This window comes from Lissotriton vulgaris, chromosome 5 (assembly GCF_964263255.1).
Source record: "Lissotriton vulgaris chromosome 5, aLisVul1.2, whole genome shotgun sequence".
NCBI lineage: Eukaryota > Metazoa > Chordata > Amphibia > Caudata > Salamandridae > Lissotriton > Lissotriton vulgaris.
The window spans coordinates 517220724-517238449 of NC_141693.1; the positions used below are offsets into that span (position 1 = coordinate 517220724).

General features: G+C 45.2%; 1 protein-coding gene and 1 pseudogene across 2 annotated transcripts in view; both read right to left on the bottom strand.

The window, feature by feature from the left end:
* LOC147711166 (lysosomal acid lipase/cholesteryl ester hydrolase-like) overlaps positions 1–17726 on the bottom strand; it is a 67960-nt gene that overhangs the window by 13149 nt on the left and 37085 nt on the right. For both annotated transcript variants that reach the window (XR_015295896.1, XM_086921947.1), the window contains exons 6-9: positions 17489–17625; positions 16447–16593; positions 14217–14288; positions 11541–11612 (exon numbers count right to left, since the gene is read on the bottom strand). Coding sequence is in view for 1 of the 2 variants with exons in the window: in XM_086921947.1 (XP_086778073.1) it covers positions 11541–11612; positions 14217–14288; positions 16447–16593; positions 17489–17625 (428 nt within the window). In the remaining variant the exon portion in view is untranslated. The remainder of the gene's footprint in view (positions 1–11540; positions 11613–14216; positions 14289–16446; positions 16594–17488; positions 17626–17726) is intronic.
* LOC147711168 (5S ribosomal RNA) lies at positions 7756–7867 on the bottom strand (annotated as a pseudogene).

Below are 17726 nucleotides of genomic sequence, written 5' to 3' on the forward strand. Positions count from 1 at the left end.
ACACACACATTTAGGAAGTGCTTCTCCAAATCACCAACATGCCTTTCTCCTGAATGTTTCCTCTACTCACCACTAAATGACAACAGGGTGTGTGCCATCTGTGGCAGCCTCTTGCCGATGTAGGAGGAGTCTAGGCTTCAAAACACAAATGCCCTCTCTAATGCATGTAAACAATTGCTCCAAAACGTTTTTCTTTGCACATGTTTCCTGGGAGCAATAGGGTGTGTGGATGGGCCACTGCATGGTGAATGACCCTCTTTCCACTGCCCTGTCGTCTGCTGGACACTTCCAGGTTCTCCTTTCAGAGAAGCTTCTGAATATAAGAGCGAGCAAGCAGCTGGCACTAGAAATTGTTTTCATTTTCTTCAAAGTGAATTGAGGCCTGCTCGGACAGGAAATAAAAAGCTGTGGGATCACAGGCTTAAATCTGTAGGTGGGAGGGTGCCAAAACATTTTTAGCCTTCCGCTCAAATCTGTATGTTTGAAAAGTTTTGAAGGTCTCAGATATAAGGTCATGCTTATATAGCTCTAATCAGACAGACTCCGTGGGCCTCATTTTGATGTCGGTCGGAAATCCTCCGACCTGTGGTCGGAGGATTTTTGACCAACATCCATGTTTTAAAGTCCGCCCGCATAATTACAATGTAGGTGGTTGGAGTTTACACCAGCTGGTTGGACCAACTGGCAGTTGGAGGCCGCACATAATGCCCTACGGATGGAGTTTTATTATGATGTCTGTTTCCGACAGGCTTTTCTAGTTGGGCTTTCCGACATGAGAAGCCTATCAATAAGTGACTTTCCTCTGTGGTCTTCGTTTGGGGGCCACCTATGGTGCCCCTCTGTAAATCCCTCCAATGTGTCACTGACACGAGGTGCAGGGACTTACAGAAACTCCCATTTCTCTATGGCCGGTTTCAGACTGCTGCACAAGCTCCCATAGGGAAATGGGGCGGTCGCATTGTAAAAGGGTGTTCGGAACCGCCGACCTACAGTCAGTCGGTTCCCACACCGAGACAATGTCGATCAGAGGCAACCCGACCAACATCGTAATTAGGGCCTAAATGTGTTGCTACCCAGAAAAGATAACATCTTACTAGCTTTAACCATTAAGCATTGCATGCTGAGGAGCAAAGCAATATGTCCAGCCTCATTCTTCACTGCAGCTTCGCTTCTTGCACAGACAACCATACCCACTTCTTCTGGGGATTTTGGTACCTATTCCACTTGTTGAAATAAAATTCACTACCGTTTCATTGGTAAATTAATCAGCAATTCTACAATTCAGCCAACATCATATGTGTAAAAGCGGCACATCATGATACACTGCTGGTATGTTTCTTGTTTTGGAGCCTAAATAAAAGGATATTTTTGTAGTCACAATGGACAAAGAGGCCTTGGCTAATGTTCAAGATCAAGATCTCAGCAGCGGCCAGTGTATCTAGGGACACTATATATGAACAATGGGCATCAGCAGAAATGTTTCCGGGGGCGGGGGGGGGCAACATTTTAACTTCATAACCATCCTCCGACATGAATGAACACAAGTATTAAATACATTTTAAAAAAAATCTAATAAGACAAAGAGCTTAAATAAACAAAGAAACCCATAGGAGGAACAGAAAAATCTTGTGGGGCGCCACAGCAGACGACCTGGCAACTACAATAAAACAGTTGGAAAAACTAAAAAGGGCCGGAAAAAAACAAAAACATTCTAAATCAGGTTGATGTGGTTCTAGATCAAGGGTACTCACAAGCTTTCTCTCGGGGGCCTAATTTACAAAGTGGTTTGTGGCCGAGGGCCGCACCGGTGGGGGCGGGGTCAGTGGGGGAGGGGGGTGGGGCTAGACCAACAAAAAACACTATGACCATGAGGTTGAACACATGCCCGTGCAGCGGACGCCTTCGTCCACTGAGCCACCAGACCCGGCATACACACATCTTTCTTTCTCTGTCTCTTTCTGTCTCTCTCCGTCTCCCTCCCTCTCTCTATCTAGTTCTCCCTCCCTCACCCTGTCTCCCTCTGTCTCACACACTCGGTCTATCTCTCTCTCTCTCCCTCCCTCCCTATCCATCTCCCTCTCTCTGTCTCACTTTCTCCCTCTGCCTGTCTACCTCCCTCTGTCACCCTCCTCCATCTGTCTGTTTCCCCTTGTCTCCCTCCCTCCCTCTGTCGCACTCCCTCCGTCTGTCTCTGTCTCCCTCTGCCTCCCTCCCTCTCGGTCTTCCTCTCTCTGTCTCCCTCTCTCTCTGTCTCCCTCTTTCCCTTTCACTCTGTCTCCCTCCCTCTTTCTGTCTCTATCGGTCTCTCTCTGTCTGTCCCTCCCTCCCTCTGTCTGTCTCCCTCCCTCTCTCTATCTAGTTCTCCCTCCCTCTCTCCCTCCCTCTCCCTGTCTCCCTCTGTCTCACTCACTCGGTCTATCTCTCTCTCTCTCTGTCTCTGTCTCCCTCCCTCTCCGTCTCCCTCCCTCTGTCTCACTCCCTCCCTCCGTCTATCTTCCTCCCTCTGTCACCCTCCTACCTCTGTCTGTTTCCCTCTGTCTCCCTCCCTCTGTCTGTCACCCTAACTCCGGCTGTCGCCCTCCCTCTGACGCCCTCCCTCTGTCTGTCGCCCACCTTTGTCTGTCGCCCTCCCGTTGTCTGTCGCCCTTTGTCTCTCTCTCCCTCTGTCTCTCTCCCTCACTCTTGTCTCCCTCACTCTTGTCTCCCTCCCTCTGCCTCCCTCCCTCTGCCTCCCTCTTGGTCTCCCTCCCTCTCTCTCTGTCCGTCTCCCTCTCCGTCTGTCCCTGTCTCTGGCTGTGTCTGTCCCTGGTTCTCTTCCTCTGTCTCCCTCTCCGTCTCTCTGTCTGTCTCTGCCCGTCTTCCCCTGTCCCTGTCTCTGCCTCCATCTGTCTCTACCCGTCTCTATCTCTGTCTCTTTTTCTCCCTCCTCCCTCTTTCTCTCTGTCTCCCTCCCTCTGTCTCCCTCCCTTTCTGTCTCCCTCCCTCTCTGTTTCCCTCTCTCCCTGTCTCACTCACTCTGTCCGTCTCTCTCTCTCCCAGTCTCCCTCCCTCCCTCTGTCTCCGTCCCTCTCCATCCGTCTTCCTCCCTCTGTATCTCCCTCTGCCTGTCTCCCTCTCCCTCCCTCTATCTCGGTCTTCATCTCTGTCTCCCTCTCTCTCTGTCTCCCTCTCTTTCCCTCTCTGTCTCCCTCCCTCTTTCTGTCTCTGTCGGTCTCCCTCTATCTGTATCCCCCTCCCTCTGTCTGTCGCCCTGTCTCCCTCCCTCACTCTCCCTCTGTCTCCCTCCCTCTGTCTGCCTCCCTCCCTCCCTCTGCCTCCCTCCGTCTCCCTCCCTCTCTGTCTCCCTGTCCCTCCCTCATTCTCCCTCTCTCGGTCTCCCTCCTCTCTCTCTCTCTCTGTCTCTAACGCGGTTTCAGGTTGCCAGATCAGTAAAGGAGCTAACATATACAAACCACACACAACACCTTCCTCGGTTTTGAATGCTACTTCTATTACACGCAGATTAGCTTATGGTACTACAAATCCCAGGAGGCCTTGGGGCATTGTGACAGGAAGAAGAAACCAGGCGACTCCTAAGGGCGTGTTCCTATATAAGCCCCGCCTCTGTAGGTAACGGTGCTTGACAAACTTTCCCTCATAGCCATTTGAGTCAGACAGAGCTTTACCGATATACATTTGTCTAAGACAACGCCCCTGAGACGCTGTCTCTTCTCCGAAGGCAGGGTTTTCTTTCTGAGCACTATGGTGCTCATTCTCCTGGAATTCAGAAGCCGTCGCCTCCAAGTTTCTTCCAGGTCAAACCCCGCAGGTAATTACAGCCGCATTCTCTAGAGTCGGAGACAGCGCATAAAGATGCTCTCCTCTCGAGGATATTATTTCCAGTTCCATCCGCATTTCTCTACAGCGTCACGGAGCTGCCAGTGCTCTATGGGCTCTCTGCATTACTGTAGAGAATTGCATACGCATTCTCGAGAGTCGGAGACTGCGCAGAAAGGCGCTCTCCTCTCGAGGGGATTTTCCTGAGTACAGCAGCATTTCCCTACGGTGTCGCGGAGCTACCCGTGCTGTATTGAAACTCCGCCTCTCTACAGGTATTTACATTTGCATTCTCGAGAGTCATAGACTGCGCATAAAGGGGCTCTCCTCTCGAGAACATTGTTACTAATTTTTTGCAACATTGTATCATTTGGTTTGAAACTTCTTGAAGCTGCCAGTCTTCTAAAGGCTCTCCGCAGCATTTTGTCATCATATCCTGCCTCTGCTGAATTCAAGAGGAGTATACAAAGGTGCTGTTTAAGAGCTAGGCTGTTTAATATTATTCATACTTACGTCCGGGTTGGGACCCGTTTTTGTTTATCAGGTTCTGCATACTTCACGGGGTATTTATATTCTGGAAGTTCCTGTTTGGCAGAATGTGTGTTTAGGAGTACTGGAAAACCTTTCCGTCATAGGGTGTGGTAGTCTCCTTTTTTGTACACAACTCTTCAATGGTGATTTTGGAACTTGCCTGCATGAATAAGAGTCCAGATGACTACAAGATTTCTCTGGGTCCCAATTTGGTTAATGCTATGAAGTATCAAGCGCAGAACCTTATGTGAGTGCAAAATATCTCGGAGTACAGTGGTGTTACGTAGGTATGCGTGCTGTGTCTCTTACTCTCTTCTTGCTTTCGATTATATCAAGAGTTACCAGAGGTAGGCAAGTGACCTAGACCAGACCTGTGAAGTAACAGGAGTTCTTTAATATTTTATCCCCTTGCCTTTTCCCCTGGGTACTCCTCTTCCCGCAGTGTGGTCTTACATTGTGGTGGGGGTAGTGTTTAGGGTAAGAGGAAGTCTACTCTTCAAGGCATCGTTCCTGCTGGCTGTTACAGAAGGTTAGTGCTGCTGACAACCCTGACAGTCTCTCTGTCGGTCTTAGTCTCTGCCTCTATCTGTCTGCCCCTGTCTCTGCCTCTATCTGTCTGTCCCTGTGTCTGTCTGTCCCTGTCTCTATCTGTCCCTGTTTCCCTCCCTCTGTCTCCCTCTCAATCTCTCTGTCTGTCTCTGCCTGTCTGCCCCGGTCCCTGTCTCTGCCTCCATCGGTTTCTGTCTGTCTCTCTCTCTCCGTCTCCCTCCCTCTCTGTCTCCCTCCCTCTCCCTCTGTCGGTCTTCCTCCCTCTGTCTATCTCCCTCTGTCTGTCTCACTCCCTCGGTCTCCCTCCCTCTGCCTCCGTCCCTCTGTCCCCTCCCTCTGCCTCCCTCTGTCTCACTCTCTCTCTGCATCCCTCTTCCTCCCTCTGTCTACCTCCCTCCCTCTGTTTCACTCTCTCTCTGCCTCCCTCCGTCTCATTCTCTCTGTCTTCCTCTCTCTCTCTGTCTTCCAATCTTTTCCTCTCTCTCCGTCTCCCTCCCTCCCTCTGTCTGTCTCCCTCTAGCTGTCTCACTGTCTGTCTGTCTCCCTCCCTCTGTCGCTCCCTCCCTCTGTCTGTCACCCTCTGTCTCCCTCCCTCTCTCTCTGTGTTTGTCTCTGTCTCCCTCGGTTTCCCTCCCTATGTCTGTCACCCGCTGTCTGTCACCCGCTGTCTGTCAGCCGCTGTCTGTCAGCCGCTGTCTGTCAGCCGCTGTCTGTCAGCCGCTGTCTGTCAGCCGCTGTCTGTCAGCCGCTGTCTGTCAGCCGCTGTCTGTCAGCCGCTGTCTGTCACCTGCTGTCTGTCACCTGCTGTCTGTCAGCCGCTGTCTGTCACCCCCTGTCTGTCACCCCCTGTCTGTCACCCCCTGTCTGTCACCCCCTGTCTGTCACCCCCTGTCACCGCACCCCAGCTTCCCAGGCACACACAAGGCCGCACCAGAGTACTTCACAGGTCTTTAACCCCTTTGATGCTCATGACGAGCTGAGCTCGTCATGAGGCACAGTGGAGCTGTGCGGATGACGAGCTGGGCTCGTCATGAACAATGGCAGTGATGAAATATCAGCACAGGAGGAAAATATCAATAGCAGCGAAGGTGTTAAAAGACCATTTACTTGTTAATGAGGCTTTGTTGTGAATCACCCAGCCCTCTTAGAGAAGTGTCTCGGAGTCTGCGTTGCTGCGGCGGTGTTTGCTGACACTCTTTATTAAAAAAAAAAAAACAGGTAGGATGTCTGCAAGGCAAATTAAAGGCCCATTGTCATTCTTTATGTGATGATCAGCAGCAGACAAAATGACAATGGCCCTGTCCACAGTCTGCTCGAGGTTAGGAAGGAGCTGCTGCCGCCTCTAGAGTTCAAAGTGAAGTGTGAGAGGCCCCAAGTGAGAGAACGTTTAAACTCCTGGGGCTTCACGCAGGGGAATGGCACAGCCTGCTGTAATTGTGAATATGAAGGGGACCAAAGGCGTCTGTAAAAAGAATGTTGACGGCCTCCCTTCTCAGAACACATGGGCGTCCGCTACAGCAACGTGATAATACCACACTGTCATTGGGCCAGCACCGTACGGACTGGCGATCCAGGCAGGCCCGGTTCTATGATTCTTGCTCAGGGATGGCCACGAGCATCGATGGGTGGGCCACAAACTTCGATGGGTGTGCCACAAACATGAACGGAGAATGGACAGTGGTACAAAGTATTGCAAAGATCTGATATTTTAAGTACTTACATTGTCAACTTTTGACATTTTGAACACCATAAGTATCAAACAACGAGGGACCTACTTTATTTTCCCCTCTTTGATTCCAGTTTTATGTTCCTGTTGCCACACATCTCTTTGCAGCTTTTCAGGTTTTTAAAAAAAAAGTAAATTCCACTTTGCAAAGCATTGAAGTTTAAAAGTGTGGTGCAGTAAGCCCTCTGACTACTTTGTACACCCCTGCCTAATAAAATAATTCAGACTTTACAATTATTTATCCTCCCTTTCTATGTACATAGGCAAAAAACAAAACAGTTAAAAACTGATCTATGGTTTTGCCAAATGTGCAAAACCAATGCAACTCACCAGTTATGCTAACCAACGCACACATAATTCATGTTCCCCATCATGCTCAAACCCCTTTCTTAACTGGGCCTGGGTCTTTCTCCCATCTCTTTTGAGGCCATCCAAGTTTTTACTGAGATATTGTTTTTTTTTCCCTTCTAGCCTCTGGCTGCCATCCCTGTAGAGGTGATACTCCCAGCATTCACATCTCCCCTTAATGGAAGAAGCAACAACATACTTGAAGTGCTAGTAGTGAGTTGTCTGCTTGTTTAGGTAGGAGCGACCTTTTCTGGTAGCCACAGTGCTGCTAACAAGTCAAGTCAGGGCACTCAGTGCCTTCCCAAAGGAGTCTCAGAGACTAAAAAAACACCCCGACGGAAAAACCTCTGATGGAAGCGATGACTCCAGAATCCAGGCGGCAGGGCACGAAAAGGAGGATAGTCAGAAAGGGGATGACAGACCTGGGAAGAAGAGGAGAATTGCAGAAGCAGGAACCCACAGGCCCGAAATACCAAACAGGAGAAAAGAGACACCAACAGAAGCGAAGAGTGCTGCAACACAAGAAAAATGAGAATTCCAGCCCCTTATATAGACACAAGATCAGCAAGGAAGTGACGCAACAGGAAAAGGAGAGCCACCATCTTGGTTTAGGAAGAAAAAGGAAAAAGGTTAGAAAACCTTCATCTTGGAATGGTGAAGAAAACACAGTACTCGAGGCACTCTGGGAACCAGACAGAGGAATTTTGGAAGGAAGGAACACAAAACAATAGCCCCTAACTATGACTGCAGGCAACTCATTTTAAGGTCACTCTAAGATTCAGGTAAGTCTACAGCACCTGGTTTTCCCAGGCAGTCTCCCATCCAGGTACTAACCAGGCCCGACCCTGTTTAACTTCAGACGAGATCAGGTGATTTTAGGGTGGTATGGCCGCTGCCTACAGTGGTGGCGTGCCCGAAGAGAAAAGAGAAGTGCTTCATGGCGCGTCTTTGCACCCAGAAAAGAAACTGCAGGGTGCTAAACTGAGCTGCGGCATGACCAGTGTCCAGAAATAGGTGCCACGGACCGAGTTACGGCCCGCAGCTGTGACGCGGGAGGTGCGCAGGTCATGACCCAGTCCACGGCGTTACACCACATCTATTAGATTTTCAAAGTGTCTGTATGTCTGTCCATATATCATACCAAACTTTTCATTCTCCTCCCTCTGTCTTTCTCTCATTCTACCAACCCCTCCTTTATCATACTCTATCCCATTATCAATCTCTTTCGTTATCCAGCCCTCTTTTCCACTCTCTCCAGTTGTTACCCTAATTTTCCCATTTCAATTGCTCTGCGCTAGTTCCCTCTCTCTCTTAGTCTATAATTTACACCTCTTTCTCACTTGTCTCCCATATACACTCTATTTCTACCTCCCATGTGCTTAGGCCTCACTCTCTAAATTCCAATTGTTTGAAATTTACGTCCGTTCTTTTTCCTGTATTGAAAATTCTCCTGTTCTTCAGTTATGTCTTCTTATGCCAACTACCTGCTTTATCAATCCTCGTCATTTGCAGAAGACCCTTCTCTGTAGACATTAAATAGATCACTGTCTCAGTGAGTGCTTTCTGTTCTGCATGCTTCTAAAGGTTAGGAAAGTGGAAAGACCTTGTTCAACCTTTAGTAGGCATTAGATCAAAAGAAAGTTTATTGTTGAGTGGTAAAAGAAAATCCACCTATTTCTGGGGGAGGTGTTCGATACTGTGGAGATTCCACATGTGGCATTTCTATTAACAAACTATCCTTTTCTTGAAGTGATAGTGCCATATTTCTTGGGTTCTTCTCCTGATCTGCCACTTCCTCAAGGTATCACCAACCTCTAAATCAAGCTGTAGGCTGCTGAAAGTTACAACTAAGAAGTGTGTGTGAGGCCTTGATTCATCCTTTCTTTATTATTACGGACCAGGAAACTTCTAATAATCCTCTTCTGCATCCATCCTTTGCGTTGTCATTCACTATTCTTTTTATTCCCCTTGCATTCGCCTTTCTCCACTTTCGTTTCATACCCTATCTTTACCAATCTCTTGCTCTAACCTTCTCTCCACTTAGTCTGTTCTCACTTCATCTTTTACTTGGCTATTTCCCTCTCTCATTGGGCTTATCTATAATTATGTTCCTCCCTTCTCTCCTCTTTTCCTATCTTCTCTCGTCAATCATTTCTCCCTCTTTCCTCTCCCACTCTCCGTTTGTCTCTACTCCCCACTCAGTCTCTTATTTTTCCTTTAGGCTCTGTCTCTCTCTTTATTTCTCCTCTACTCTTACGTCTCCCTTGCTCTCAACATGGAGGGTTAATTACATTTAAACTAAGAATGTTGGCACTAACCCCGCTCCCCAAACTCCCCCACCCACGCCCACGCCCCGTAGCTTTTTATCCGATCGCTGTGGCCTGCTGTGAGGGACTAAAGCTCACGTCCCTATAAGGCTTGTTAATTGTGCTGCTCGAAAGCATCAGCAGCTCCCCAAGGACTCAACGTCATCTCCCGAGACCGGGGATGGGAGGGGATAAAAATGCCAGCATTTGTAGAGCGCACAGCTACCTCCAACGGAAGTGTCCCGGCGCTGTCCGTATACCGCTTAGGAACCCTTCCTGGTTTTTCCCTGTGAAATGTCCACTCCTGGGCACCCCCAAGGTGAAGCCAGGCATCCCAGCGCTGTTGGGGCCGTTGTGGAGATTAAGCAAGCTATTGCCCAGAGTTGCAGAGTGGGACCCATGATTAGAATAGGCACAGAGGTGAGAATTATCAGGTCCAAGGAAATTGAGCCCAAGACCCGCCGAGGCGGGGTATTGAACCCTGGTCCCGGGCCAGACCTCTGCATCAGGGTCTGCCGCTCTAAACATTGAGCCACACTTCTCCACAGGGGATGCACCATGCTGTGTCTCCTCTGCCAGCCCATTGTCATTCTGCCCATGACAATGGAACGGCTGACTCTGTGACCTGCTGAGAGTCACATTCGGGCTGTAGCAGCCTTTCAGGTGTTGCCCCAGCAGGAAAGTCGGCCCAGCTATGTGGGCCCATCCTCTAGAACCGGCCCTGGATCCAGGGGGCGGGGGGGGGGGGGGGGGCAAGTGCCCCACCTTGACCTCCCCTGCGGACGCCCATGACAATCAGAGGGTATTGCAGAAGTGTCTTCGGATAAATGCGGGCACATTATGTCGGACTGGAATCCAATTCAGGAAAAGCTTTTTATTCTAGGGTGGCCATAAACCAAAAAAAGCTCAGTCGCTGTACAATCCTACTATGTATGATATGAAACCATAATAGAAAAGACATCCAATATGAAGGCCAGAAGCTACTTCTTGTCTTGCAAATTGGATTGCGGTTTTACACAAGTATTATGTAATAATTCTGGGTCATATTTTCAATTATAAAAATGACATACATTTGGCACAAACCTCAACTGTTGCAAAGCAACGGTTACACCGAAGATATGAGCAGAATCTACTGGTGAGAGTAAGTAGGAAACACCAGGGCGAAGGGATACGCTTTAGGCAGGGGCGGGTCCTCTGTTTGAGAGGAGGAGCATCACTCCACTTAATTGCTAGAGAGAGGAAAAATAAAATGGTAATTAAGTTCATTTATTACCATTTTATATTTCAAAAACCCATCATGAACCAAGGGTCAGGGCGGGGCCTGCTGAGTGGCATCAGTGGTGGGCTGACTGTAAACTAGTTTATAGCGCGAATGTTCCTTGGGACGGCGTCTTACAACGGCCAAACCGGCATGCGCCTTCTACACCTCTCAACCCAGCTGTCGTAGACAGCCAGGTTGAGAGACTACATAAACCTCCAGTGTCCTTGGAAGCGGCGAGAGAGGCCGCTCCCTTCAATACTGGCAGTGCTCACATGCAGCGCCAGGATTGGTTAAGCCCAGCTGGACGTGATGTTAGGAGAAGACGACGACTGGACCGAGGAGGACGTGTCTCCAACATGCTAGATGGCCGGTGTAAGAGAGGAACAGTTAGGACTATGTGCGGACAAAGAGGGGTTTCATAGCACGGTTCAGGCACAAAGGAGGTTTCACAGATTATATATATATATATATATATACACACACACACACACACACACACACACACACACCAATCACCCAAAGCAATCCGCAGCTGTAAAAGCATATTATTGGAATTAGGGAAAAAGAAGAACATTTTAGAGTAAGCGTCATGGATGTACTTTGATACTGGGACATTTTATATAAATATGCACGTTATATAAGTGTGTCCATTACAAAATAATGGTGTCCTGCTGCACTGGAGTAATCTGTTTTTTTAATCACGATTATAGGTGCTTGCTGCCGAACGCGTCATAACCAGAGCAATTCTAAAGCTCTTAGGGATCCCACTTTTTTTGAAGCCTTCAAATTAAAAAGGAGGAGCTCCCGAGCTGCTAATTAAACGAACTCAAAGCTGAATGAAAAAGTAGTGTCTCTGACACTTTCTTCTTTTTATCAATCTGATGTCTAAGATTGTCACACAAATGTTGTCATGAGCGGTAATCGAAAGATGTTTTAACTGTGTGAAAAATATAACCTCCTACATGGTTTCATTTTCTTAGTAGTTTAATCAAAATCAGTTTACCTGATTATAATGAGCCATGTTTTTAGCCTTGCTCCCATAGTCCAATGCCTGCAGCACACCCGTTCTCACAGCCTACAATAATACAAAGTACAAATTATGTATAATTTTAAATATGCAAAACAATGAAGTTTACTTTTGCAGACACAAATGTAAAAAACTAACCAGTATCTATTGAAGTAAGTTCTTGGCAGAAACCCGCATGACGTATTTAAAATTCTATAGCATTAATCTATTGCAAATAAGTCAGACATGCGCATCCAGACACCCCCACCCCCCATACTGCTCAGCTGACCTATTGCAGGCTCTGGTATGACAGAGAATCCTACAACTAAATGTAACATGAGCATATATTGACTTGCTATAGCCCAGACCTACGAAACATTTTATTCACACAAAAAGTCTATCTAAGAATGTAAATAAAACAAAGGCTAAACATATGACAGTTTTACTACAAATCTCTTTTCTAATCAACTGCACCAGTACGAAATGGATTCTGGAGCCTCACATCTGATGATGTTGACAGCCTTAAGCTATACTGAGTTATTACAACTATTATAAATGTGTGTGTATTTCTAATATCTGAGAAGTTGTACATTTTCAGAATGTACGCTCTCCTCCAGCCTGCTCCAAAAATATACCTTAGCCCAACTTTGAAGGAAGCAATCACATTAAATATTCAAGTGATCTTTGTATGATCATCCATTACTTGGTCCCTCTGTTCAAAATGTCTTGCCCTTATTGGAGACCAGAGACACAGAATAGTTTTATTAATGCCCGTTGATAATGTTACATGCATATACCAAAATGTGAATTGGAATAACTCCTCCATGGAAGCAATGGGAAGGGCCTTGCTAAAAAAACATGGCAAACAGAAGGCGTAGCAGTCTATGATCACATTGTTCTCACCTTTGAATAATGCATCATATGTACATTTGAGTTTTAAATACTTTTTTGGCAAAAAAGGATTAGTCCACATAATCCAATTAAATAAAGGGGTCCAGAGAGTTTGGTGGACCATGGTGAACTCATCTTGAGGATGAACTATGATGCTAAGGAAGTAGTATTTTAAGCAGCTTGTGTGCAACAATCATTGGGACATTGAAAAGTATGAAATTGGTGCACTTTGTGCGCTACTTGACACTAGGTGCATTACCCATAGTGAAGTACCCATCGCCAATCTAGAAGTTGTTGTGATACCAGCAGTCCCTGGTCGAGCCACCAATCTTGAGTCAGTGAAGCTTCGACCAGAAGCTTAAGACGGGATTGGCACGGCACACAGTGGATGTCATTGGAGGATGATGGAATATGCACAGATTAGGGAATATCCTAACCCATTACCAGCATCCTTCATGTATGGAAAACACCCACATGAAACTGGTCCTGCTTTCTGTTCAGAAGTTATTTCCTAACACAAATCCACTACCTCCAAATCAAGTCATTCAGAGTCGTACACACCCTAAATCAGTCCCACCTGCTGTCTGAAAGATTCCTCAGCTGACACGCCTATCTCTACTGACCCATCAGTTCTGAATGGAACCTAGTCTTCCACCAACACACTCACCTCTAGCAAACTAATTTGTCTCGAAAGGCATCTACTGAAAGCCGATTCCAACCAAGAGAAGGGAAAAGGGAAGGGGCCCAATAAGGACCATGAGACAAGAGGCCATGCAGGTCCAGGGGCAGAACATAAGCCTTTATACCTATTGACTTTGGTTTTGTCACGGGGTGTGGTGGACTTGTTAAAAGAAGCCCCCAACTAAGAGCCAGAAGAGCAGTAGGGCACCAACTTCTTTCCCAGAAGTCAACAGGGAAAATAGACACTGTTTTTCCATAATCTCCTTAGTATTCTGTACTTTTCTATCAATAAAGTGGACACACTGTAGCTCTCACAATCCTCTTTAGTGTTATTTTTCCCATCGACTTTGAAAATCTGTTGGTATGATCACCTATAAATAGTTATAATATATTTTTTCTGGAAATAAAATACAGTGTACGAGCAGACATGGGTTCTCTCTCTTTGGAGGCTTCAAACACTTGTGGTGCATATTTATAAATTGTGTTAAAAGCTGTCAAAATCCCCCCTCTGGGGATGGCAAAGCTGCAAAAGGAATATTTCAGGATACCATATAGAAGCAAAACCAGACAGTGGCAGAATTCAGTTTCGGTCAGGTCAATCCATGTCCAGAGGATCACGCTGTCAAATTAAAAACATCCATGTTGGTAGATTCTTGAGGTGGATCCATAAGCCAGACTGTACCTAACAGCAACCTGAGGAGGTAAGCCCAAACCGAGGGCCACTTCCTTAGATCAGGAATTCAACCTGCTCCCTATGCTTCACTCTACCACATGTTGTGCCATTGATACTGCAGGATTACTACCACTTATTAGCAAAAACCGATTCAGACCCAGTGAAGTTTGCATTGCAGATTTTCCTCAGATATCTGAGCTCCTACACTGAATGCTTCACATAAAATACTTTACCACATATTTCGTGGAAGACAAGATGTGACCATTCGCTCCTAACTGACAACTGGAAATGGGGGAAGACTGAACACAATAGAATAAATTACCAGACTCCATACATGAGAATCACAGCTTGCCAAAAGTGGTACAATAAAATTGTATCCGTATCAAGTGAGGTAACAAAGGTCTCCAAAACATTTAAAAAGGAATTACCTGGCCCCAATGAACCATATTCTGTACTGATGTTCCAGCTGGACAATGTGATGAATATACATCCACTCGACTCTAGAGAGACAATAAATGTTAGGAAAAACATTATTTTTGATTCCCACTATAGAGGTGTGCATTCAAACAGATTTTGGGCAAAAAGTAGTGTTTGAAAAAAGCATTTGATTTGGCATGTAACTGCTCATTTTCAATAACTGAATACATAAATAGTAACAAATGAATTTAGGGAATTTCTACTAAACTGATTTTAAACAACCGGGTATACCCGTCACATGCAAATGCAGCATTAATGCTCAATATTGAAGGAGCTCTAAGGAGAGATCAGCTGTATTTCCATTTAATAATGAGCAGGGGGTTCTAAAGGTAACCGATGTCTTGGACTGGATTTGCATACATATGAATATGGCAAACATTCAGTAGTCTTCACGGGACCGAGCATCATGCACCAATAAAGTTAAAAGTAAAAAATAGTACACAACTGCTTCTAGCTCCATAGTAATTCATATTATATCCACCATATACTAAGAAGGACCGAAAACCCGATATTAATTCGCAGGAGTGTACATTGGGGTAAACTTTATCACCCACCCCTGCTGCAACTTCAACATGAAAGGTTCTGTTACGCCTCCATCTCCTACAGTTTTTGATGCACCAGACACAGTTTGTCAATTAGATGCAAACACGTCTACTTTGCAGTTATTCATAGAGTAAAATGAGGTGCGTCACAACTGGTCCACGAATCGTTGGCTGGAGAATCACTGAGGCAAACTTCCCCAGCAGATTTGCTCTCTCACCTGTCAAATTGAGTCAGACTGCATCAATTCCTTATGAATGGTGTGTTCGGATTTAGTGACCACCAGTCCTTAGCTATGGATTATTACTTTTGAGCAGAAGATTGTTTTTTCAAACAGGCATATTACGTTGGCTAATTTGAGACACTTTAGCCATGGTTAAAAATTGTATAAAAAGAATTCTGAGACAATCCTCATTCTTCTTTTCAATATCACCCTGCACATGAGCACCTCTAAATACTTCTATGCGCTCTTTGGAGCAACTGTTATATAAACATTTTAACATTTGTACGCCGTACCAAAAATATTCCAAGGAATATAAATTGAATTAATTCTGAAAATACCACATGTGTTTTCTTCCTTTTTTTCTCTCTGTGGTCAGGATTTCAATACGTGAATTAACACAGTATTTTTTCTTGTAAGCAATTGCCAGTAGGACCACACTGTTGCATGTACTCTATGTTGTGTAGTGGCGTGGTACCTTTATGTACAGCCTGACCAACAGGTTCTTGACTAATGACATGCAGATTCTCTCTGAATGTTTTAGTTTTCAACTGCTTCGCAGAGGCCAGAGTTGCGCTTTGACACCACATACATTAAACGGCGATTCTGTACTTTGAGGACGGCACACGTGGCACGCACAAGCAGTTTGCTTGAACCACAGCAATCTCTCTAAAAGTGACCTGTCAAACTTTGTGTTACTTATCCCCTACCTCGTTGCCATTTGTAGAGTCTGCCCATCGCGGCACGGGTACCAGCCAATGACCATGCCACACATGGAGCTTAGTAACACACATCATTATAAGGATAACTGCGAACTCAACATTCTAAAGCAGGCCTTACAGCAATACACTTTAATCATTATGTCATAACTCTATGGAGTTCATCAGTGGCCAAAAGGGTTCCATCATTGTTAATTTGCAAGACTCTACATCTCGCAAGACACTACAGAAGGGGTAATGAGTCAGATGAAAAGCTTCAAGGAGAAAAAGGCGACAGATTTGGAGCGTGCAAGTCTACGATTAATTCAGGAAGACTGCAGGTCCTCCTCCCCTTTCTTGTGCAGACAAAGCTTTATAAGATGTTTACAGGACTGCAGATTTGGTCATGTCTCAAGATGATTCAGGGGTGAAGAGTGAGACATGATGCTGGCAGCAAGGTACAATGTGGAATGAGCTTTCATGTGCTTGTCGTGTATTTAGAGCTTTCCTAGCTTGTGCTGCTAAGCAAGTTAGTGGCATTTGGCTCTGTGTATAAGGGCAGCTTGTTGGCCATGTCTGTTCATGTAGTGCATGATGAAGGTAATCTGAGATATGAGAGACGTAGGTTTTATCCCTTTATCTTCACAGCCTAACAATTTCAAACCAGAGATGCTTAAAACCAGACAAAATTAAAAAGAAAATTCTTTTTATACATGTACATACCATATTCAGATTCTTTTCATTAAACCCACAAAGAATAAAAAAGATATTGCCACAAAGCTCTTCTATAATTTCATGGGTGCAAAAGTGGGTAGCGAACCATTTCACTATATAAGACTGTGGAAGAAATTCTTTCCTGCCAAATAGTCCCTGTAAAAAAACAAAAACAATTCTTGGATTACTTTCACTCTCACTTCTACATATACATCAAAGGTTTTCATTGTAGCAGTTAGCCCTAGAAAAAAAGCTAATATTTGAAAACGTAGCTATTCAGAACCATAAACACAATTGTATTTGCTGTCTCTCAGTTTAATGAATGTGCACAAAAGTGATACTAAAGGACAAATTGAGAGATTCTCATTCAAAGGCTATTTGGCTAATTATTCCCACATTCCCCTTTATTGGTGTATTTTGTTTCACATTAAGTTCATTTGTCAGAGAGGGAAAGGGTGATTTTTCCACGTGGAGAATTGTTTCCTGAAGAGAAATTAAGGGGAACAAAATAGATCACGGTGCATTTGCAAAGTAAATCGGCTGATATTAGACATGGAAATTCAGATTTGTTTGCACTTCTATGCATAGTGTTGTAGTGCTCAAGTAACCAAAAACTGACCTGAGTGGATTACTACCGTTTTGCTCAATTCTTTGAGTGCCAACAAAATTTTAAAAGAGCGCTTCCCAAACATTTATTGACAGCAAGTTAAGCATCACAACTCCCCCTTTTTAACTGCCCAAACTATTAAGTACTCAGAACGGAATATTTTCAAACAACTCTCAACTGTACCTCAAGTGGGCTTGTTAAAAAGGTACGTGACAATTTTGTATGCTTTTTTGTATACATAGGAGCGCGTTGAGTACATAAAAATATTACATTGCTTAGATGGTGAAACTCAATTAAGCTCAACTGGTCAGGGTCAGATAATGCTCTTATTCACTGAACAGTATTCAGTTCTCCTAGATGTACTTTTTGAGCCCGTGCATACAGTGCTTTATAATAAAATTACAATATTTATACCATTAAATATTATAACGAAAAATCACGTACCTCGACAAAGAATTCTGGAATGATCCCTAGTTTGGCCATTGGGCTACTGGAAAATTTGACCGTAGCCACTGGTGCAAGGGCAAAAAACATTTTGATTCTCTTTGCCAGCTCTGGCATAGTTGAAAAGGCTATAAACCCTGCAGAAAAATGCAATAACATTATTTAAGAGAAGAACAAGTTAATTATCTGTAGCAATTATTTGTTAGTGTGGGTACCTTCAAAGAAGTCACTTATTATT